The sequence below is a fragment of the Lactuca virosa genome, chromosome 7 (assembly GCF_052849685.1).
Source record: "Lactuca virosa cultivar CGN04683 chromosome 7, Lactuca_virosa_CGN04683_v6, whole genome shotgun sequence".
NCBI lineage: Eukaryota > Viridiplantae > Streptophyta > Magnoliopsida > Asterales > Asteraceae > Lactuca > Lactuca virosa.
In genome coordinates, this window is record NC_136432.1 from 229,123,696 (window position 1) to 229,147,964 (window position 24,269).

At 34.5% G+C, this 24,269-nt stretch overlaps 3 protein-coding genes across 3 annotated transcripts; all 3 read left to right on the top strand.

The window, feature by feature from the left end:
* Nucleotides 1–1,576: 1,576 nt before the first annotated feature.
* On the top strand, nucleotides 1,577–3,510 carry LOC145125656 (uncharacterized). Its single transcript, XM_079061080.1, has 4 exons — nucleotides 1,577–1,751; nucleotides 2,585–2,720; nucleotides 2,814–3,038; nucleotides 3,130–3,510. The coding sequence occupies exons 1-4, from the start codon at nucleotides 1,594–1,596 to the stop codon at nucleotides 3,343–3,345; spliced, it is 735 nt and encodes a 244-aa protein (XP_078917206.1). The 5' UTR covers nucleotides 1,577–1,593; the 3' UTR covers nucleotides 3,346–3,510.
* A 10,842-nt stretch (nucleotides 3,511–14,352) lies between these two features.
* LOC145127625 (uncharacterized) lies at nucleotides 14,353–17,037 on the top strand. Its single transcript, XM_079062781.1, has 6 exons — nucleotides 14,353–14,844; nucleotides 14,925–15,166; nucleotides 15,240–15,457; nucleotides 15,512–15,856; nucleotides 16,091–16,317; nucleotides 16,462–17,037. Exons 1-6 carry the CDS (start codon nucleotides 14,353–14,355, stop codon nucleotides 17,035–17,037), a joined length of 2,100 nt encoding a protein of 699 aa, XP_078918907.1.
* A 3,806-nt stretch (nucleotides 17,038–20,843) lies between these two features.
* Nucleotides 20,844–23,999, top strand: LOC145123340 (metacaspase-1-like). Its single transcript, XM_079058550.1, has 5 exons — nucleotides 20,844–21,314; nucleotides 21,429–21,759; nucleotides 21,962–22,073; nucleotides 23,100–23,267; nucleotides 23,710–23,999. Exons 1-5 carry the CDS (start codon nucleotides 20,894–20,896, stop codon nucleotides 23,767–23,769), a joined length of 1,092 nt encoding a protein of 363 aa, XP_078914676.1. The 5' UTR covers nucleotides 20,844–20,893; the 3' UTR covers nucleotides 23,770–23,999.
* The last annotated feature ends 270 nt before the right edge of the window (nucleotides 24,000–24,269 follow it).

Genomic DNA, 24,269 nt, shown 5'->3' on the forward strand with positions numbered 1-24,269 from the left:
ATATATATATATATATATATATATATATATATATATATATATATATATATATATATATATATATATAGAGAGAGAGAGAGAGAGAGAGAGAGACCAAATCTACAATAAATGCTATATTTTGTAATATGAAATTTCTTTTCCTTTTATATTTTATTTAAAATAAACTACATTTTATATCTTAAAATTTTAATATTTAATAATAAACTTCCAATTTGGATTGATAAGAATAAACAACTTAATATGTTAAATTGTAAAAAGAATATATAAAAAATTATTTGCTTGCCAAATCATTTACCCACACACTCACTCATATTATAGATATGTATTTCTATATTTCGTTCACATTATGGATGGGATATAACTTTCTGATGACAATTTTTTATAATTATAAATAATGGTTATTTTCGAAATAGAAAAAATTCAAAATAATGATTGAGTTTTTAAAAGTATAAATTTATGCTTTTGGGGCAACATTAACCAAAATTTATTATTACTAATTTTAAATGTAAGGTGGCATTTGTAATCTTAGAATAATTTATAAAAATAATGGGTTTTAGAGACAAATAAGGTAACATATTTTTAAATTTTGTCCTTATTTATTGCAATTAATACATTTAATTAAATATTATGTGAAATTTAATAAAAATGAAACAACCACAAAATGTCATGTGGAAAAAATTTAATTGAAAATAACCATAAAATGACATGTGGCCAAATCAATGAAAGTGTGACATGTGACAAAAAAATTTACATTTATTATAATAGATTTTAACTCCAAATGAATAATTATTTGTCAAAATACAAAAAGAAAATTAAAAATAAAATTATAAATTGCATTTTCTATAAGAACCATATGTTATATGCAAAAAAAAAAAAAAATTGAATGCTTAGTTCACAAAGGAAATATCCTTTTTATGACATTTATTATCATTATTTCATCAAAGAAGTCAACTATTTCAAAAATGCATTTAGTTCATGTATACTTTCTTTTAGACCCTATAAGAACTACCTCTCAAAAATCTAACACCATCTAACAGCAAAGCCATAAGGAGCACTATCTACCAACAAAGCCATAAGAAAGTTGAAATTATACATAATTCACTGCAAATGGCTAATGTACCAATTTCTAATCACCGCATCCCTTCCTCTACCTGGTCTACTACTTCTGACAGCAATAACCCCGATTACAATAGTCTCATAGAAGTTAGATCTGCCCAAAAGTCCACCACATCAACCACTAACCCTGACTTGCTTGAAGTCCAAAAACTTTCCTTTCCTCGTCGCCCTCGCTCTGGTCACAGACTTCCTGCTACCCGGAACAAATTTGAATTCATTTTTGAGGGCGAGGGGGAAGATGGTTATAGTAGAGAGATGATGATAGCCAAACATGAGGTTAAAAGTCATATGAAGGAGGTAAAGGTAAAATATGGGGGGATGGATGAGATTAAGAAGGAGTTGGAGGGGCTAAGTGTAATTTTTGTGAAAGGGGAGGAGGTTGACTTAAACTTTCTGGCGCGTGTAGCGGACGGCGCGTATGAGAGCGAATTGGCGAGTATGACGGAGCGTATGTCGAGGGCACAGCTGATAGGGTTTATGGAGAGTTTACAAGGAGAGTGGTGTGGTCGCAGTGAGCGGAGGAAGGTGGTGGACGCCGCCGAATTCGTGAAAGCTCTGCCAATTGACTGGAAAATAGAGCTCGCTTTACGCCGCCGCGCTGGACTGCACTCCATATACTGCCGGAGTTATGTCAGGTTGTGATCATCACTCTCCCCTCTTCTCACATTGTCTTTCGATTCGAAATTTCGGATCAACTTATATGCATTTTTTAGTTAGGTTTAAAATCCAGATGGATTATTTCGCTGTTTCCATTGAACAAATGCACGTGTTCTTTGAACACCGAATCAGAAAAAAACACCAACTGTACGGATTTTTCGCTGGTTCTGTAACTCGTAGATTCTTAGTCGATTCGTCCTCTATTTTGACTTCCGATTCAAGTTAGATTACATTGAATCAGAAATGGTTTGTGTTCATAAGAGGTATACAATTGCGAATAACAGTTTATCTCTAGGTTTCATTTCTGTTCATACGAACGCAATTTTCAACCTAGTTTACAGTTAAAAGTTTGATTATTTCCTTCTAAAGCAATATTGCTCAGTTCCTATAAAGATCCACATTGTTGATACCTGGTTCCTTCATGTCATCAGAAGAAACATAGGGCAAGTGCTCTGTTCTCAATCTCTCATAACATTCATGAAATTTTTGATCTTTTGAACTGGCTCACAAATCACATCCATCTCTATTCGATGCTCATTTGAATCTTGAATGTCATGAATGCTTATACACAATATCTGGATTTTAGGGTTTCAATTAGTTTCTTGATCACAATTAGTCAAACTTTGAGAGTTTGTTTACTGACTGTGTTTTCAAACCCTAGCATATGGTTTTTCCTTAAAAAGACTTCATTTTTGTCCAAAATCAAGTAACATAATTAGAGTAATTCGATTATTTCCATGTATACATTTACGTGTTCTTGAAGAATCCCCTCATAATTATCCCTAATGATGTGTTTCCTTAATATCTTCAGCCCCTCAGGGGAACATTTTAAGTCATGCAAGGATGCTGCAATATATCTGAAAAATCAATCCCTAATAACAGATGCTCATTCTGAAGAACGGCAAATGAGGCAAACAGAAAACGGTTGTCATTCAGTTCCCACATTTGTAAGTACAAAATACCCTTATAACTTATCAAATCACTGTTATTGAAATCATCTTTCTGAAAAAATTAAAATAATATGGTTTTTGAATGTATAGAAGGTGAATGGAGTTGAAGATTCATCTGTTATTGAGGTTGAGGAAGATGTTGACTGGTCAACAACCGGTGAACTTTATGATGTTAAAGTTTCAACTCTCATTGAATGCTCTCCTTGTGGAATAGTGTTTCAAGATATGCGTGAGCTGGAGCGACACCTGGCGACTTTTCACAAGGAAACCACTCGAAGATTTGATCTTCCAACTGGGACTCGTGCTTTTGAAAAGGTAAGTTAATTCTTGTTGTTGTTGTTGTTGTTGTTGTTGTTTTATTCCAACTAATATGAATGTTGTGATGGCATGAATGGGTCCACATCAGCATGCTGACATGGATCTTGGGAATGAACAAGAAGAACCGGTTGAAATCATCAATGAAAGGTTCAAAACAAATTGTACATGGTGCAACAAAGAGTTCATTTGTGAGGTGGTTGATACCGAAACTATGGAAGATGCAAGTGGCTTCATGTGTCAACCATGCAAAGATAAACTATGTGGAGCCTTTGAAAGGAGTTTGTTAAAGTGTTATAAAGATTAGCTTTGGTTTTGACATAGTTTTTAGTTACAATTTGAGGTGGTTTTTAGGTTTTGAGAAGAGGAAAATGTATGTTGTTTTTTTTTTCTTTTTTTCTTTTAGTTATGTTGAATTCAAATCTTACATTTGTATATTGTTCTATTGATTCTCAAGGTTTTGTGTCAATAAGTTGGTGGCTAAAATTTCATTTTGAGGTTTTTATGTAAACAACAATATGAAATCTTTGATATATGGACCCGATATCACTTTTGTCCATAATCTATAATGGCATATTGGTGATAAGATATTTTAAAATGAAGTTAGATCCATAATACAACATTCTTCATCTTTGGGGTGAATTGTTGTTATAAACAAATTAATAAATAATAATATAATATTTCCACAATACTTGTTATAGATGCATCAATATATATAGTTTAATGGAAAAGTTGAATGTTGTTGAATACTTAGTTGACTTCCAATGTCGGTGAACACATTGAGATTTTTGGCTGAAACTTGACCGAAAACTGCAATTTTCGTTTTTTGAAGTTAGAAACCGTGCACAATTTTTTATTTTATTTAATTTTTTAACCGAAGTAAAATTCTTTGGTTTTTTTTATGATAGTGGTCCATGTACAACAACTTTAAATTATCGTCATAAATAGTTCCTCAACAAAAGCTTTGACCTATGCACATAAATGGTCATTGAACAAGAACTCTTCATTATTTATAGAAACGAGTAACCCCCCCCCCACACACACACACACACATCATTGGTGTGGGTTCGAATAAGTTGAGCGAAATTTGTGGAAACTTGATTGAAATTTGTAAATGTCATGGCATTTCTAAAATGTTAAAAATGCAAACATATTTTTTATAACGTTCTTAAGAGACATACTATAGCCATGTTGGAAGTGTAACATGCATAACCTTCCTACATAACTAAAACTTGACGAAAGAATTTACCAAAAAAACATTAAGAAATGAGAAAATTACAAAAACGGACCTGAGCGTTCTGATTCTACTATGTTAAATCCAAAAATCTATAAAGTGATCATTTTACCTATAAAAATCGAAACTGAAAGAAAAAATTTATCTACACACAAACAAAACAACACAAAAAAAATGATATAAGTAGTTTTGTAAAGGGGTCAAATCTGCAAAAATACAAAATCTTACACATATTGGCTGTTTTTGAAAAAAAAATACAGGGACCATTTCTATAAATTAAAAAATTATAGGGACTAAATCTGCCAAAATGTAAAAACTTTGTTGTAGGGACTAAATCGGTCAAAATGTATGACCTTTGTTGTAGGGACTAAATCTGCCAAAAATATAAACCTTTGTTGTATGGACAAAATATGACTTGAGCTTGAATATAGATACTTGGAAGTTCTTCAATGTCTTTTGAGGTTTTTTGGTTTTGTGAAAACAATAATAGCCCCCTCCTAACCCTAAAGGTGCAAAAATAAGTAAGACCAAGTACTCAAAGCATGACAACACATATTGTTCTGTTGGGGCCTCAATTGAAAGATCGTAGGCTCGAGCCAAAAACCTTCATTTTTCAAACTTGGGTATTTCACATAATAATTTTTAAATATATATAAATTTTCCAAACCGGCTTAGCAACCCACAAAATCAACAATATATATATATATATATATATATATATATATATATATATATATATATATATATATATATATATATATATGACTCGATGTGCAAAACTCCTATCATTTTCCATCTTGATGAGTTACATTCAAGAGATAGAGAAACTACTAACTCATCACAGATTTCATAGAACCAATCCACGAGAGAACAATACCAATATATGAGTTTAAGATAACAGTACATTCATCCCAAATAAAAAGATAAAAAGAAAAATAAAAGAAAATTGTCTTAACCACACAACCATAAAAACAAAAAATTCAAAAGAGGATCTCACCAAGGTTTACTGTGGAGGTGGTTGTGGCGAATATCGTGGGTATGGTGGAGGATACCAAAAGATCGACCCAACTAAATCATCAAATTGAACAGTGTCTACTGTAGCTGGTGGTAGATGATAATGCTCGTACTCCGATGGTGATGGATAGTCACTCAGGTTCCTAGATCGGTATTGCTGCGGTAGATCAATGTCCATCGGGTCATGTTGTACACGACTTCGTCTGTAGGCCGCATCCGTATAGTACTCCTGCTGGTACAACTGACGAGTAGCAACACTATAAGTGTTGTCAACTATAATACCAACCTGTCGCATCTGCTCAATAAGATTAACTAGTGTTGTGTCGACACCCTCCATCCATACATCTGTTCTCCCCATCCAAGCCTGCACCTCCTGGTTAACCACTTCTCGCAGATTTGGGTTGAGCCTTCGTTGTGCATCTCGGGATGGATTTTCTCTAGCTTCAATGATAATTCAATGCATAGATGTGGCTGGACTAATTCCCTTCAAGTCTGCTATGGTCCATCCGATTGCTCCCTTGTACTTGGAAAGCACTTTCAGTAATGCTTCCTCATGTGGACCTGTCAAATCAGAAGAAATGATAATAGTAAGTTATCATTAAATCCTAAAAATGAATACTTAAGATGTGAAGGAAGAGTTTTAAGTTCAAGAGTGGGTGACTCATCCAAAGATGGCTTAAGCGGTTTCGAGAAACTTGTTGGCAATTTTTCAATTTGATGACTCCATGGTGGCCTCCTTTGCTAAATAGCATTTACAAATGCTTCCTCAACCATCTTGATATCTTCCAAGTCCAACATTACATCCTTGTCATTAGAAAGAGAGAGCTTCAACGGATCGGGGTGTAATATCCTAAGAGTGAATTGATGTACTAAGTCATCAACCACATCCACCTGATAACATTCATAATCCGATGGTGAGTTAGGAAACGTGTTAAGCACATTAATTCTAAGTTTCCTATTACCAAAAGAGATATCCATGGCACCCGTTCTACAATTAAGTTGTGCATTTATTGTTGCCAAAAACAGACGACCCAAAATAATAGAAGGTTGACTTTCTTTATAGGTGCTTTTGGTGTTAAGCACAAGAAAATCAACTGGGTAATAAAAATCTTCCACTTTAATTATGACATCAGATGATATACCCGTGGAATTTTTGTTGGCTTATCGGCCAATCGTAAAATGATATCATTTTGTTCCAAAGTCCCTAAGTCATGTTGAACTGTTGATCAAAAAGATTTCCCGGAAGTATATTAACACTAGCTCCAAGATCAAGGAACGCCTTTTTGATATTAATGTTATCTAAGGTAACAGAAATTAAAGGTGCCCCGGGATCCTTACGCTTGGGTGGAAGTTTATTTGATATTTATGGAACTCGCATGCTCGGTTAAATCAACCTTTTTAGGGAGGTGTGCTTGGAGTTTGCGTTTTTGAACACACAAAATCCTTCAATTTTTTTTGCATATGAAGGCACCTCCTTAATAAGTTTGACTAACGAGATATTTATAACTTGACTAAATAGATCCCACATGTCTTCCATTTTCGGCCCTCGCTTCCCAAAAGAGAAGGATGTCAGTTTCTCAAAAGCTGAAGGGTATGGTGCGGTATTAACCTCCACACCATGCTCCCCTACTTTAGAGTCATCTTTACCCTTAGCTACGTTTTGCTTTTCAGATTTAAAACTTTTATCCAACTCTTCTTTTTCATCAAAAATGACTTCAGTGTCACTATCATTATCTACGGGATGAGCACTTACCTTGCTGTCAACCTCTTTCCCACTACGCAAGGTGATTACCTCGTTCACTTGATGCTCTTTTCTGGGTCTTTGAGTGTGGGATGGGTTGACTAATGTGGTGCTTGGTAACTTTCTATCTTCTCTTTTCCGAATTTGCTCTACAAGTTGAGCAATCTGCTTCTCGATAACAGTTATGGACTTGGAGTTAGTGTCAACTTTTTGATATGTTTGGTTTATGAACTCCATGATTTTGTCCAAATTGTTACTATCAGTTTCCTCCTTCTTTGATGTTCCAACTTGGTTGAAGTTGGATTGTTGGAACTATTTTGGCTGATTTTGGTTTTGGTAATTCCCTTGATGACTGTTGTCGTTGAAATTCTCATTGTTGTTGTAGTTCCCGCCTTGGTTGTAGTTCCGATTGAATGATCGCGGACTATTTTGGAATTGACCATAGTCGGGAACTTGATTGATTTCCTCTTGACTTCTCATGCACTCATCTATGATGTGTCATGAATCTCCGCAACTTACACATATTTTTTGTCCCTGCAAAACAAACACCTTTCTCCTTGCCTAGACTAGAGAGTAGTAAGTCAAAATTTTTATTTAAAGAATTAATATCATATTTGACTTCATTTTTCCAGTTTTTGTCTAGTCCAACTGAAGCAGCCGATGAAACTGGGGTGTCCCGTTTCTTAGCTGAGTAATTGGTTTTTGCACCATGACTCAACTGCTCCAAGAATCGCTAAGCGTCTTCACTATCTTGCATCATAATAGTGCCTCCGGACGAGGCATTTATCATAGTTTGGTTTGCAGTGTCGACTCCATCATAAAAAAACGTACAAGTTTCCAACGAGGAAATTCATGATGGGTGCATGAACGCAACAATTCGTTGAGGCGTTTAAATGTGTTATGATATTCTTCATTGGGTTTTTGTGAAAAATCTTGTATCGCTTTCCTTATTTCCGTTCTTTTACTAGCAGGGTAAAACTCTTGCAAAAATTTAGTTTTTAATTGCTCCCAAGTAATAATACTATGGGGAGTAAGAGCAGTAAACCAATACTTAGCTTTTTCTTTTAAAGTGAACAGAAATGAGTGGAGTCTAAAGGAATCTCTATTAGTTCCTCGTGGAGTATTCACGTTAGCAATTGCAAGGAAATCATAGAGGTGATTGTATGGATCATCATTTTTATGACCACTAAAGACGGGTAAAACACTAATTAGTTATGGTCTTACTTCCACATGGTGCTCATTTCCTTTTGCGAAGAGTATAGGTGAAGCATCATCCTACTCTCCCGGTTGAAAAAATGAGACGCCACAGATTGTCGATTAGGTTGCGGAAAATAAAGATGAGGGAATTGGTTACCTTCATTGTAGTACCCTCCATTTGCATTGTTGAATCCACCATTTGGATTCCTTCGGTATTGATTCCCAAACCCATCATTGTAGTCATTGTTGCCACCATTGTAGAAATTTTGGTTGTTCCAGTTGTTGTAATTTTCGTTTCCACCCTGATTGCCTTGATTCCGCCTATTACCACAATTATGGTTCTGATTCCAACCATTTCCATTGTGACTTCCATCATCAAAATCCCTGTCATCCTCGTTACCGCCATTACCACCATTAACGAATTGAGGATAAGCATTTCTAGGATTTTCGTTCTGATTTCTACCATTACCACCGTTGTGGTTTCCTCCATTGCACCCATGTTTTGTGCCCAATTTCCTCCATTTCCACCGTTTTGGCCATTGTTGTTTTTGTTCGGTTGTGGTTGTACTGGTTGGATGATTGGTGCACCAACATTGTTGTTGTTCCCGTTGTTCCCATTGTTGTTGTTTGGGAATTGAGGAACTACTGGTTAAACTAGTGATGAAGGATTGTTGACTGCATCCTCATGACCCTTGATCACATCTTCCACGACCACATTATCTACACTCATGGTGTTGATGTTCCTTCTAGAGATCCAATTTGAGCGAGCCATTCGTTCAATTTTCGGATCAAATGCAAGCGGTGAAAGAGCGTCCGCTATGTATTGTATGCATGCACCGGTGTTCCTGCACAACAAAAATAAACCAAACGTGAACTGCAAACAAGAATTAAATATGAAAATAAAATACTATAACTACTTAAAAACAATAGTTCAAGCGCACAATCTCCCCGAAACATATCCAAACTACTGCTACAAACTCCAAAAAGTTGTTTTTGGCCTCAAGAAAGCTTCACGAGCATGGTACGAGACACTCACTTGTTTTCTGAAGTGTTCTGGTTTTCAAAGAGGAATTATTGATCCACATTATTTCAAAGATCAAATGGGAATCATCTTGTAACATCCCAAAAATCAAGGTTAAAAATTTCATTTTTATTATATTCAAAACACTATTGTAACTTTGTCCAAACATTGAAAAACATTTAAATAAAAACCCTAATCGCGCCTACTCTCCATTTTTGTGTGTTAAGAAGCTTGGAAGGTGGATTTTGTTAAGGAGCTTGGAGCAAGGTGAAACTTGGGGATCTGATTCTACTTCATCTTAGCATCATTTTGAAGGTAACAAGTCGTTACCTTGACTTCTCTCTAGCTAGATCTCTTCATGCAAAGGTTTAGGGCTTTTCTAGTAGTTGTGGAGTTATTTCTGGTTTTGGGTATGATCTGAAGTTGTAACTTCAGATCTGGAATCCTCTAGCCCCATATAGTCATAAAGTTCTAGTCTCGGGCAAGTTATGACCTTCTCCTTACCTAAAACTTCTCCCCTAGCTTGGTTTTGGCATTTAGGACCTTGCATGTACGTAAAGTTTGCAACTTTACGTGGAAACCATGCCCTAGGAGGTTAGATCTGCAATTTGGAACTTTGGGGTAGCTTAAAAATGTCTGAATGAGAAATGAACTGAAGGGAATCGACGAGTTGCATGGCCAACTCGACGAGTCGGATGAAGATTGCCTGTATTGGTTATGTATGGACTCCGCGAGTCAGGGAGATGACTCGAGGAGTTAGTAAGGGTTTTTCCCGACATTTGGACATCGCATGGACTCGACGAGTTGTCTAGAAACTCGACGAGTTAACTAGGGTTTTCATGATTTCTTGAGTTCTGGAAGGACTCGACGAGTCAGCGAGCTACACTTGATGAGTTGGGTCAACATGGACTGTTGACCTTGAATGTTGACTTTGACTTTGACCAAGGGTTGACCAATTTGACTTCTGGGGGTATTTTAGTAATTTGGGAATTTATGGAATTGGATCATTAGTGGATGTAGGTGTTTGAGTTGGAGCTGTATTTGGAGGAGTTGACATTATCATCCCGAGCTACTTATGAGGTGAGTTGTCCTCACTATACTAACAGGGTCGAAGGCACCAATGTCGGCTCTTTTCGGATTTGTATCCGGGTTTATTGCATGATATGCTTACTGATTTGCATCCTGGTAGTTAGGATGGTGATATGCTTAGTGACGTGGTAGGTCGGTATCCTGGTATATAGGATAATGCTATTTTAGTGATCGGTTAGGTCGGTATCCTGGTATATAGGATGCTGCTATGATTAGTGATCTGTTAGATCGGTTTGACTATTATATATGCTAGCGTATGATATTTATGTACACATGATTGTTTGATTTGGGAGTTGGGTTGAGGCGGACCTGCTTTGTGCTGAAGGCCAACATACCCAGGGCGGACCGAATAGACTGCAGACCCGGGAGGGCATACTAGTCAGGCCGAAAACCCGACGAGCGGTTCGGATAGGCTGAAGGCCCTAAGAGGCGGTCCAGACGTGTCGATGGCTCAGAGAGCGGTCCGGATAGACTGATGGCCCAACGAGGCGGTCCGGTCAGGCTGATGGGTCATTATGCATGCTGTTTGTTTATATGATATGATTATGATTGTATGACGTTGGTATTTTGGGGGAACTCACTAAGCTTCGGGCTTATAGTTGTTGATTATGTTTCAGGTACTTCTGATGATTGCGGGAAGGCGATGGCATGAACCTCCTTATGTTTTATGATTTAATTCTGGGATACTCTGACACTAAACCATTTTGAAAACAATTTTGTAATAATTACTGGTTTTTGAATGATTTAAAAAGTTTTATATTGGCATGATTTTTATGAGTGTTACAGAGAAGCTGGAAATCCCTCCGACGGAAGAAGTGGGGTGTACCGACGGTTTCTACGATGGAAACTACAAAGTCGCCGGAAAAACGCTTCACTGATTGTCGCCGAAAAATGAGAGACAAATGAAAGAGTAATCAGGTTCTGCGACCCGGTGGGGGACAAAAGGTGGAACCCTTTAGGGAAGACGCCAGTAAGGACGCCTTTTGAATCTTTAGAGATGACAATTTGGAGGGAAATTCACGCGCCCATTTTTCACGACCTTTAGCGGTGACAATGTCGTCGCAAATGGCGTCGTCCCTATTGGTGTGAACAGTAGCTAAGCCCAACCGTTGGATCAGGATGCAATCGTAGGGACATAAATTGATCCAGAGAAATTCACACGGATCGCCGATCAAACCCTTTAGCGACACCCTTATTAGCGACGACATGATTCTTTAGCGATGACAAAAATGCGTATTGTCAAGTGTCGTCCCTAAAACTACCTGTCGTCCCTAATGGTGTCGTCCCTAAAGCATATATTTCTTGTTGTAAATACACATACACATACACATACACATACATATACATAGGCACAAAACACATACACATAGATATTCATACACAAAAACATATACAGACAAACACACAGTTACAGACACATACATATGTACATATACGTACATAGACACACATACACATACACAGATACATATACATCTCCACATATAAACATAAAAATACATACACATACACATACATATTTATAACTATACACATATACAACATACACGCATAAACATAAACGTACATCCACACACATATACACATATATAGATACACTCATCCACATACACATATAGAAATGCATAAACATATAGTTCAATACGTATACACATACACATACACATACACATATCCATACATATAGATACACACAAATAATAATAATAATAATAATAATAATAAAGATAAAAATAATAACTAATAATTATAAATATTATAATATTTTAATAAATAAAAATGATGATGATAACATTAATCAAAATCTGTGCATTTTTATCGTAATTAAATAAACAAAAACAGTAATCAGTTTCTCTTGATGTACCGTTGGTAATTTCCAATGAATAGTTAAAATCCTAAAATAACATTTGTGCCGATCTTATTTCATTATTTTGTTCTCGGTTTTCCGTTGGTTTTTTCAATAGATTTTATTCCATCCGCAAATTTTTTACGTAAAAGGCGCTTTGCTAGTAGAACTTTTTATGCAATTTCCACTTAATAAATAATACACGATACACAAAAAAAAAATATCCGTATCCATGTTGGATTCAGGATAATTGAACGCCTTCTAAAATTATGATTTTTCTTATTTCTACCATAAACAACATCGATATTAATGATACACAGTAGTACAAAAAAAAATCCATATCCACGTAGTATTCAGGATGATTCAACGTCTTCTAAAATTACGATTTTCCATATTCCTACCATAGAAAACATCAACACTAATACATCCCCATTACTATCTAATATTCGATTAAATATCAACATGATGGCATTTTTTTTTTGCCAAATTTAACAAATCTTGATGATATAATAGTCTAAAATAGCAAGCAAGCATAGCCTTTTCTGATTATAAGTAACCAATAAACAAGCTACTAGAATTTTACTTTGATGGTACTAGAATCAGATTCGTTCATTCTATTTTGTAAAGTTTTGGTTCTTCTATCTTTAAATGTTTGCGTAGATGGCATTAGCGTACATGGACTCACGGAATTCATAGGACGTAACTGATACACATAACCAGGAATAAATAAGCGTTCTAAAAGCTCTTCATGGAAAGCCTTTCAAAATGATGTATTTCCAGTAGGGATGCATCACCTTTTGTGTGATGGTTCTTTGATGTTCCATTACTAGTTCTTAGTGGTTGATGCCCTTCTTGGGATTCTTCTAAATTGTAAGAGCATCCATCAAAAGAATCAACTACCCTACCTTTGACTCCCAGATATATGTAAGTGGATGTTGAGGATAAATTGGAACAATCTATGAAGCTCTATTCAAACACATCCCTTTTTTTAACATGAAAACTGAAACATTGAATCCCATCTAATTTTACAAAACAAGTCAATTAGAAATTAAAAGGTCGCTACCTATTGAAAAGAGTTTAATAAGTGTTTGCAAACTTAAACATTAATTTATTAATTATAGGGTAAGAATTGTAATATTGTATATTTGTGGGGATGAATTGTGAATTGACTATGCAGGTAGTGGATATACACGCGGGTTAATGGGTTATACCCGATGTTTAAGTGATCCGATGTATATAATGTGTTAGCTGGATTCATTTGGGTATGAGTCAAGATATTTTTCATCTGTATTTCTTAGTTCACTCTCATCTTCAGTTTAGGGTTTTAGTTTAGGGTTTGTTCATATATCATCTTCATACTTGTGCTGTAATATGAGTGTGAGTGATTGTGTAGTGAGTTTTGAGTTGTAATCTGTTGATGTAAACCATCTGTTTCATAGTGAATGAAATGATGATGTTGGGAAGATCTTGTGTCGATTATGTTTCTTTACATGGTATCAGAGTTTAGGCTCCTTTGTTGTTCTTGTGACGCTCGTTGAGTAACTTCTGTTCATCTCACGATCGTACTGGTAACTTCTGAATCTTTTCTTCCTTGTTTTTTTATTTGATTATCACAGTTGTTGTTTAGTCTAAGGGTTTGGGTTCTTTTGAACTCCAATCTTTTACTTCATCAACTGTGTTCTTCTGGATGTTCGTTTCGATTTAGGGTTTTATCTGCGAATCAAATCGAACATCTGTGTTTCCTTTAGATCTTGGTACTGTGAGGTTGTTTGTGATCTTGCAGGTTACTGCTGTGGTGGTTGCATTACAGCGGTTGAAAACTCAATCGATTAATCTCCTAGTCTGAAAGAACTCACTAGGGGTCAGATTTCATCACCGATAAACCCTAGTTGAGAACGGACAAAGAGAGTCGATTCTCATTCTTGTCTCGTCTCAAAAGCTTTGTGAGGATCTTCTTGTTCCTTTACCTCTTTGTTATATATTTGTTTTGTGAGATCCTGGTGTCCTGTGTACACTGGTTGTTTTCTGTTTGTATATCTATTCTGTATTTCCTCTGTGCTGGTTGTATTCGGGCCCCAACATACGTGGTGACCATCTGGACATAAGATCAGTAAAGGGGTAAGTTTTCTTGACTGTTTTTTTGTTGATCTTGATTGATTTTCATTTGCTTCTATGGCAGGTGGTTCTAGTGATCCACCTAGTGGAAGTGGGAAGGATGATCAGATTAACTTTGATGATCCTCTCTACATTCACCCTTCTGATAATGATGTTACTTCTATTATTACAACCAAGTTAACTGGTAATGAAAACTTTAGGTTATGGAGAAGTTCCATTTCTAGGGCCCTTAAGGCAAGAAATAAATTAGGTTTTGTTGATGGTTCTTTTAAAAAGAGCAGTGTTGATGAGTCAAAGAAAACTAAATGGGATAGGGCTAATGCTGTTGTTTGTTCTTGGCTGTTATCTTCTATTTCTGACTCCATTTATCAGAGTCAAGCTTATTCTGAAGTAGCAGAGGATATTTGGGAAAATCTTTTTGAAACCTACAATAAGTCTGATGGATCTGTTGTTTTTAATATTCACCAACAAATTAATTCTCTTAAACAAAATGGTATTTCCTGTCAGATTACTTCAATAAGCTTGATTCCTTATGGAAAGAGTTTGATGGTCTTACTAGTTTAACTGAATGTACATGTGATGCTTCTATTAAACCGAAGGATCACTCTAATCTCATGAAACTTATGCAGTTTTTATCTGGACTTGATGATTCATACAATCAAGTCAAAAGTCACATTTTATTAATGGAACCTTTACCTAATGTGAAAACTGCTTTTTCTATTGTGTCAAGAGAAGAATCGCTTCAAAGAAATGGTTCTTTGACTTCTCTTCAGACATCTCAGTCTGTGACTAAATCTCAGTCATTTGCCTTTAATAGCAAGTTTAATAACAGACCTAATACTAATAAGAATAAAGGGTCAAATTGTTCAATGTAAGAATTGTGGCATTAAAGGTCATACTATAGAGAAATGTTACAAGATAATTGGATATCCTAAGGATTTTAGGTCAAGAAATGAAACTAATAATCAGAATAATTTTGTTAAAAACTTTTCTGCTAACTCAACTATCACTTCTTCTGGAAGTGCTAGTACTAATAATTTTTCTGATTCTATTGGGGATTCTGAGTTTCATCAACTTACTAAGGATCAATATATCAAACTTTTACAACTTATTGGTGATAAGAAAGTGAATGAAGAAGCTTCTGTTAGTGCAAATATGGCAGGTACTTGTTTGTTTAAAGCTTTTAATGCTTCTATTAATTGCCAAAAATGGATAGTTGACTCAGGAGCAAATCAACATATGATTGCTTCTGAGTCACTACTTCATGACACTGTGGATGTGTCTAAGTTAGATCTGCTAGTTATCCATCCTAATGATACATCAGCTAAAATTGAAAAGATTGGTAATATGAATTTGTCTAATTCTTTAACACTGTTTGATGTATTTGTTGTTCCTTATTTCAATGTTAATTTGTTATCTGTTCATAAGGTTTGCAAAGATAGTAACTGTGAGGTTGTTTTTAATGAGCATATTTGCAAAATTAAGGATTTACAGTCAAAGGTGATAGTGGGGAATGGTAGAGAGTCTGGAGGTCTCTATTACATAAATAGTGTACCTTCAGGTAATCTATCTAGTTCCTCTATTTCTTCTTCTGTTTGTTATGTGTCTAAACTAACTTGGCACAATAGACTTGGTCATCCTTCTGATCAAGCTTTGAGTTCTTTAAGACATAAACTTAAAATTGGAAATGAAACTCTTCCACCCTGTGATGTTTGTCATAAAGCTAAACAAACCATATAATCTTTTCTTGTCAGTCAACATACTAGTTCTAAACTTGATGAGTTAATTCATTTAGCTGTCTGGGGTCCCTATAGAGTGACAACTACAGAAGGATTTAGATATTTTTTGACTATTGTGGATGACTTTACTAGGGCAACTTGGGTTTATCTGTTAAAGTCGAAAGATGAAGTTTATGATTGTGTTCTTGTTTACTTTAATATCTTGCACAATCAGTTTTGTGTTAAAATCAAGGTTGTTAGATCTAATAATGGTACTGAATTTTTAAACAATAGAATGAGACAGGTAATTGAATCAAAAGAAATTTTACATCAAACATCTTGTGTTCATACTCCACAACAGAATGGAGTTGTGGAGAGGAAACACAGACATATTTTAAATGTTGCTAGGTCTTTAATTTTTCAATCTGGTATACCAATTAAGTACTAGGGAGATGCCATTTTAACTACAATTTTCCTGATTAATAGAACACCTACTTCTGTTTTAAATGGTTCTTCTCCCTATGAACTTGTTTATAATAGTGCACCTGTTTTTGATAAACTTAGAGTGTTTGGATGTTTGTGTTTTGCCACTAAGTTGAATAATTCTGATAAATTTTCTGAAAGAGCTGATAAATGCATTTTTCTTGGTTATTCTTCTGATAAAAAGGGTTATAAAGTTCTTAGTCTTGATTCCAATTTTGTTTTTGTTTCCGGGGATGTAAAATTTTATGAATCATTGTTTCCTTTCAAGCTTAAAACTTCATATTTGACTGATAAATCAGTTGTCACTGTGAATTCAAATGACCCGTTTTCCTATGATGAGTCTTTAAATTCTAGTTTTATTCTAGATAACACTAGGGTAGATAACTTGAGAAGTAACCATCAGATGGATGGTGCTAATGCAGACCATGACCTGGATGAGACTTGTTCCCCTAATGTCAGCAACTGGACTGGTGAGGCATATGTGCCTCCTTCTGATGAGATGTTTCCAAGTTCTTCTACACTGACTGAGGAAAATGATTAAGTTAATTCTAATCCTTCTGATAATTTGTCAACTAGGGTCACTAGATCTGGAAGAAATGTTCACATGCCAGTTAGATGTAGTGATTATGTTGTAGAGGGTAAGCATAAACATGGAATTGAAAGGACTGTAAACTATTCAGCTCTTAATAATGAATCTTTTTGTTTTATTTCTAGTCTTAATAAAACTGTTGAACCAAAAACCTATAATGAAGCAGCTTTAGATCCAAATTGGATCAAAGCTATGAATGAGGAAATGGAAGCCCTCTATAGAAACAATACCTGGGAAATTACTAACCTTCCTAAAGGAAGAAAAGCAATAGGATGTCGTTGGATTTATAAAATAAAATATAAATCCAATGGTGATATAGAAAGATATAAAGCCAGGCTTGTGGCTAAAGGGTATAATCAAAGGGAAGGTATAGACTATGGGGAGACTTTTTCTCTTGTAGCCAAAATAGTAACAGTTCGTGTGGTTATTTCATTAGTTGTTTATAATTCTTGGCCACTTTATCAATTGGATATTAACAATGCTTTTTTATATGAAAATTTGTCGGAGTGTGTATATATGTGTCAACCCGAAGGATATCATTCAAAGGATGATATCAAAGTTTGTAGGTTATTAAAATCTCTTTATGGTCTTAAACAGGCCCCAAGGAAGTGGAATGAGAAGTTATGTTCTTCTCTTTCTAGTTTTGGTTTTAAGCAAAGTATAAATGATTATTCCTTGTTTGTTAGAGAATTTCAAAATACTTTTATTGTGCTTCTTGTCTATGTGGGTGATATTATTTTAACTGGAAATAATGAGGCTGAATTAAATAATGTTAAATTTTTTCTTAAATCTCAGTTCTTAATCAAAGACTTAGGTGATTTGAAATATTTCTTGGGTATTGAAGTATTAAGAACTAAGAGTGGCATATGTCTTAATCAAAGAAAGTATTTCATGGAATTGCTTTATGAATTTGGTATGCTTGCATGTAAACCAGTTAAAACTCCACTTGAACCAAATTTAGTCATCAAAAGAGAGTGTGATTTGGAAAAGTTTGATTATTTAGTTAATATTACTGAATATCAAAAACTTATTGGTAAATTGATTTATCTAACTGTCACACGACCTGATATATCTTATACTGTTCAGTTGTTAAGTCAATACATGCATAAGCCATATAAATCACATGTCAATATTGCTTTCAGATTATTGAGATATTTGAAAAATAGTCCTGGTATGGGTATACATTTGACTAAGTCTAGTTGTTTAGATTTGGTTGGGTTTGTTGATGCAGACTGGGCTAAATGTTTGTTTAGTCGAAGGTCTGTAACAGGATATCTTGTCTACTTGGGAGGATTACTTGTTTCTTGGAAGAGCAAGAAACAGAGTACTGTTTCTTGCTCCTCCACAGAATCTGAATACAAGGCTTTAGGTAGCATAACTTGTGAATTAATATGGATTTTAAAATTACTTCATGATTTGGGTATAAAACCTAATTTACCTGTGGATATTTTTTGTGATAATGAATCTACAATTAAATTAGCTTTAAATCTTGTATTTCATGAAAAAACAAAACATTTTGAAATTGATCTTCATTTTGTTAGGGAAAAAATTGAGAATATAATTTTAAAAGTAAATAAAATTGTGTCTTCAAATCAAAATGCAGATATATTAACTAAATCTCTTGGAAGTGTTCAACATGAGTACATTGTGAATCGTCTTAATATGATTGATGTTTTTAAAAATGTTGATTAATTGAATGTTCTCTCAAATTAATGTTTAGTTTGAGGGGGCATGTTGAAAAGAGTTTAATAAGTGTTTGCAAACTTAAACATTAATTTATTAATTATAGGGTAAGAATTGTAATATTGTATATTTGTGGGGATGTATTGTGAATTGATTATGCAGGTGGTGGATATACGCACGTGTTAATGGGTTATACCCGATGTTTAAGTGATCCGATGTGTATAATGTGTTAGCTGGATTCATTTGGGTATGAGTCGAGATATTTTTCATCTGTATTTCTTAGTTCACTCTCATCTTCGGTTTAGGGTTTGTTCATATATCATCTTCATACTTGTGTTGTAATATGAGTGTGAGTGATTGTGTAGTGAGTTTTGAGTTGTAATCTGTTGATGTAAACCATTTGTTTCATAGTGAATGAAATGATGAAGTTGGAAAGATCTTGTGTCGATTACGTTTCTTTACACTACCTTTCATGATCCTATCCGGTGTATGTTGCCATTTTTATCCAACTCACATGAAAATATGCCCACCAGTATCCAACAGTAGTACAGTACTGTCTTGGAGGCATTTGATCGAGCGATAGTTACCCAACAGTACCCTACTTTGGCTTTCAGTTATAGAGAAATTCTTTCTTCCCATCTTATTTTTAATAAGCAAAACTTACCACTTCTTGTATTCGTAGAACTTAATTGGTTCCCAAAAAAATATATAACTTATAGCGTTAATGTGTACAAAAAATAAATTCACCCATACACATATGTATTATTCAAACATACAACAGGAAGACTAATTCGTCTTAGATTTGCACCCATTTTTTAACAATAAAGTGCATCCAATACTATCATAATCCTTCAAAAGAATTCAAGTTTTTTTGAAGCAGTCAAACACAACTTCATTACCAAGAACGAATCATACAAGAGCAAACATATATGACAATCTTGTAAAAGAGTTTCCAACAAGTGATTTGAATAAATGTGCAAGTGAACCATCAAATTTTTGACAACTGATATGTCATGTATGGCAAAATATCTTCTCGAAGCAAGATCACTATACTGATGATTATAATAGAGCATGTTATAATGGATAATTTTTGCTTGAAAGTTTAAAAAGAAAACTGACAAACATGGTCTTACAATTTCAACAGTTGAGGTTTTTGGAATTTGATGAATATGTTAAAGTCACAAAAGCAAGTAGTCTTTCCTATGGTGGAAACATGTATTGTTCTTGGAATTTGATGCTACAAAGTACTTGATGCATATGCTTAATTTAATTATACAGTATGGTACATCAAATCATTTGGAATTAACCTTTTCTTTCATATTTGTGGGGAATTGATTCTTGATTTTGCCTCTAAACACAACTTAATGGCAATAGCTTTGTCATTGTTATCTCTCTGAATATTTGTTATTATTAAAATGAATATGGTTTTCGTTGTATATATATATTTAATTAAGAACATATCTGTTACAGCATTAATTAAATATGATAAATTTTTTTATTCTTTAAATTATGTTTAAATTTAATCATAACTTTCCGTTTTATTTCAACATATTCTTCATCATCTTTCCTTATAAATTTAATACTAGGCTTGTTTTTATACATTAAACTATATATCTGCATAATTAAACTCATAACATTCTTTTTAGAACAACAATTTAATAATTAAAGGACTTCCAAGGAGCTAGTCAAAATATAAATACTATATCGATTCAAAGACTTCTAGAGCGTCCAAACATTAGTACGAATCACGACATCCAAACAGTAGTACTATATTATATTTTACTGATTTAATTTTCTTTTTCTAGAAATAAAATTTCATAATCCATAAATGTATTATCCCCACATACCTATCCAATAGGAGCATATGTTAGAAAACATTCGTGTCAAAACAAAATTTGATCCATCTCTGCCGAAAGGTGTTTCAAATGTGAACCCAGTTCGGTCATTTACTTTCAAGAAGAATAAAGTCATTCCATTATAATCAAGAGTAGATGTTTTGGAATATAGAATATGGTGAGATACATGTGTACGGGACTATAAAAGGTGAAGAAACAACATTTGCAAGCATCCATACTTAGCTTCATTCCACCTACCTAAGTACAATTCTAAATTAAACAACGCAAACATGTCAAGTGCTGAAAAACGCTGCAAAACATGCGGAAGAACCCTGATTAAGTTGTCTAGCTCACAATATGAAATATGTCCCGTGTGTGAGACAGTCAACCTTTTTAACAAAAAGCTTAAGGGCCGTGTTCTCAACCGAATTGAACAAATTGCCAATGTAGTAAGAAGTCCATATCAAGAAGATTTTAAAGGACTTCCCTCTCAAACATCATCACCATGGTTATCACGTTTTCCCCAAATCCGTACCAATCAGTTAACACCAACACTTCCGGTGCAAAAAAGGAAGAAGGCTGTTTTATGTGGTGTGACCTACAATGGCCATAGAAAGAAACTTGAAGCCAGTGTTCATAATGTGAGGAGCATGCAGCAATTACTTGTGAACAAACTGGGCTTTCAAAATGATTCAATCCGCATCCTTACAGGTACTTTTCCACTTTGAAATGGACATGCCTCGAGTTAAATTTTAGTTTTCTAAAAGGTAAACATCGTTCATGTGAAACATATCTAGATTTGTGACGATGCAACTTTTTCTGCAGAAGAGGAATCAGACCGCTCCAGGATTCCAACAAAACGTAACATGCAAGAGGCATTACGTTGGCTAGTCCAAGGTTGTCAATCTGGGGACTCGCTGATGTTCTACTATGCAGGACATGCATGCCAAATTCCTGATGAAGATGGAGATGAGATAGATGGGTATGATGAAGCGTTGTGCCCTCTTGACTATAGAGTGGCTGGAGTGATACTTGATGACGAAATCAATGCCACCATTGTAGCACCACTGCCTTATGGAGTAACACTTCATAGTGTTATTGACACTTGCTTCAGTGGAACTGTGCTAGATCTACCCTTTCTTTGCCAGATCAACCAGTCAGTGTCAATTACCTAACACTTTTTGTCCCAGCTTTTGATTGCTCCCCACAAACTTTTATTGTCCTTAAGAAAGAATATTAACACATTAAATATAGTCGAGAAATTATTAAACAATTTACTAACGCTTTCGAAAAGAGTTTTCATTTGTTTAGTTGGGATTTCTAGAAAAATATCTTCATGATGTTCTCTTTTGGAGCAGGGATGGACTATATATGTGGGAAGAGCACCAACTTACAAATAAAGGGACTCGTGGTGGCAAAGCACTGTGTATTAGTGCCTGTGCAGATAACCAGAACTCAGCCGATACATCGGTAAATATCATCTTCTTTCTTCTTTTGCCAAAATAGTATGTGTGTTGTATATTGTTTCCGACTTTACACAAAACATTAGAGCAACCACAAATTGAATTCTATAAAGTTTAATCTATATTTAATTACAACTTTACCATTTAATATGTACATTGTATTGTATGCTATAAAGTTCAACCAAACATATTTTTAAACAAATTAAAAAAATGTTTTTTTCAATTGAATATTTGAATGGACATTGAAATCCAAATCCCTTATATGTCAACTTAAAATCCCACCGAAGTTATAAAAAACATTCGACATTAGCTAGTCGGTGGACTTGGGTTAAAAGATTAGTCGGTTAGGCAGGGATTGATCGGATGATTAGAGACCCTAAACAACTAATTCGTTGAATTTTGAAAAACTAAATGTGAATAATATCATATCAAAGTTCGTAAATACCACTAATATCATAACAAAATAGATTAATATGATTAACACAATACTAATAATTCCTCAAATAGTTTCTACTAAGATATAACTTCTTGAAAGTGTTAAAATTTCACCGTTTGCTACCGCTTCGCTCACTGTATAGGCATGGATTAATCGCTATACATCTTTTAGTAGGTCGAGTAGTGCCTATGGGCTAATCGAAGATTAATCGGGACCCATTCGAGAATTTTATAGCACTGAATCCCACTATGATTGAGTTTAATCGATTGAATGTTAACTAGTCATTTAACCATTCCATAATTAAATTATGCCTTGCAGATTCTTTTCCGAAAAAAGTTATGCATTGCAGATGCTCTTATATCATAAATAGTTTCAACATGTATTAGATAACTTATATTTTGATTCTTTTTTTGTAAGAAAACGCTAATGACCACGAAATAGAGTACTATTGCAACAAAAACTATTTGTCGTTATAAAGTTAGGGTTGTAGCTTCAAGCATGCTACTAATTATATATTTACTTTATAGAGACTATCCTTATTAAGAAAGGATACATTTCAATCTGAGATTAACTTAATAGAAGATAATAAATTTGCAGGCGTTCACTGGCAATGCTATAGGTGCATTGACTTTTAGCTTCATTCAAGCTATTGAAACCGAAAGCAAATTGACATATGGAAGGTTACTTACCTTCATGCGCAAAAAAGTCCATCATGCTCAACAAGTGGTAGGCCGGTCTGTACCATTTGCATCTTCTATGTCTCAGGTATTTCTCACCTCATTTGAATCCCATAGGTGTTATTTATGAGAGTCATTGATATTCTTTTGGTAAGTGTAAGTTTATTTAAGGTGTCATGCATGAAACTTCAAGAGCATGGGTCTCAATGCCAGTGTCATCTATTTAAAAACAAAAACAGTATAATATAAGACACGCATATATTCTACAGGCTGCCACCAGCAGGTATGAGACAATAATCTTAGATGTCGTTTAAGTGAACTGCATATAATGAATCTGTTCATAAGGATACAATGTACACACACACGTATGGGAATAACATATTTGCATGTATGCATTTTACAAACCAAGTACTTACTGGTAACCGATAACTTATCAATGGAATCATTAATAAATCATTATTATAAGTAGTATGGTTAATTATATATATGTTTGCAATAATTTCTTACATGGAGGAGTTTGGACTTTGTAGGAGCCTCAACTATCATGTTCAACAAGATTTGAGATTTACTCGGAGCTTGTTAAGTTGTAAAGAAAATATACGTGTAGCCAGGATTAGCAAGAAATAAGGAGAATAATTTATGAAATGTACTACCAAGTAATATCTAGTGCTATGAACATCGAAGCTACTATGATTGGGCGTTATTTGGGACACTTCAAAAGTCATGAGTTTTAATCATATTATACATTACACGATTAATTATTAAGAATGTAATAACAAAACAAAGGGATTGCTCTAAGAAAGGTCTAATTTTGATTCTAGGTTAAGTGCTCCTTTGGATACCTTAAAAGTTTTGAGTTTGATTCTATTGTGATTCACTCCTTCTTTTAATGAAATCTTACTTTTCTAAGAGCATCCCCATTGGAGAGTTCAATGGGAGAGTTGAATGTGTTGACAAGTCTAGTTGTTATTTAATGGATTACGTTCTATGGTGGTCTTATACATGACCTAAGAACCGTATCATTCTACCATTGAGATATGTCACTTTGGCATTCAATATATTTGGAGTTAAATGACCATTAAAGTCTTAA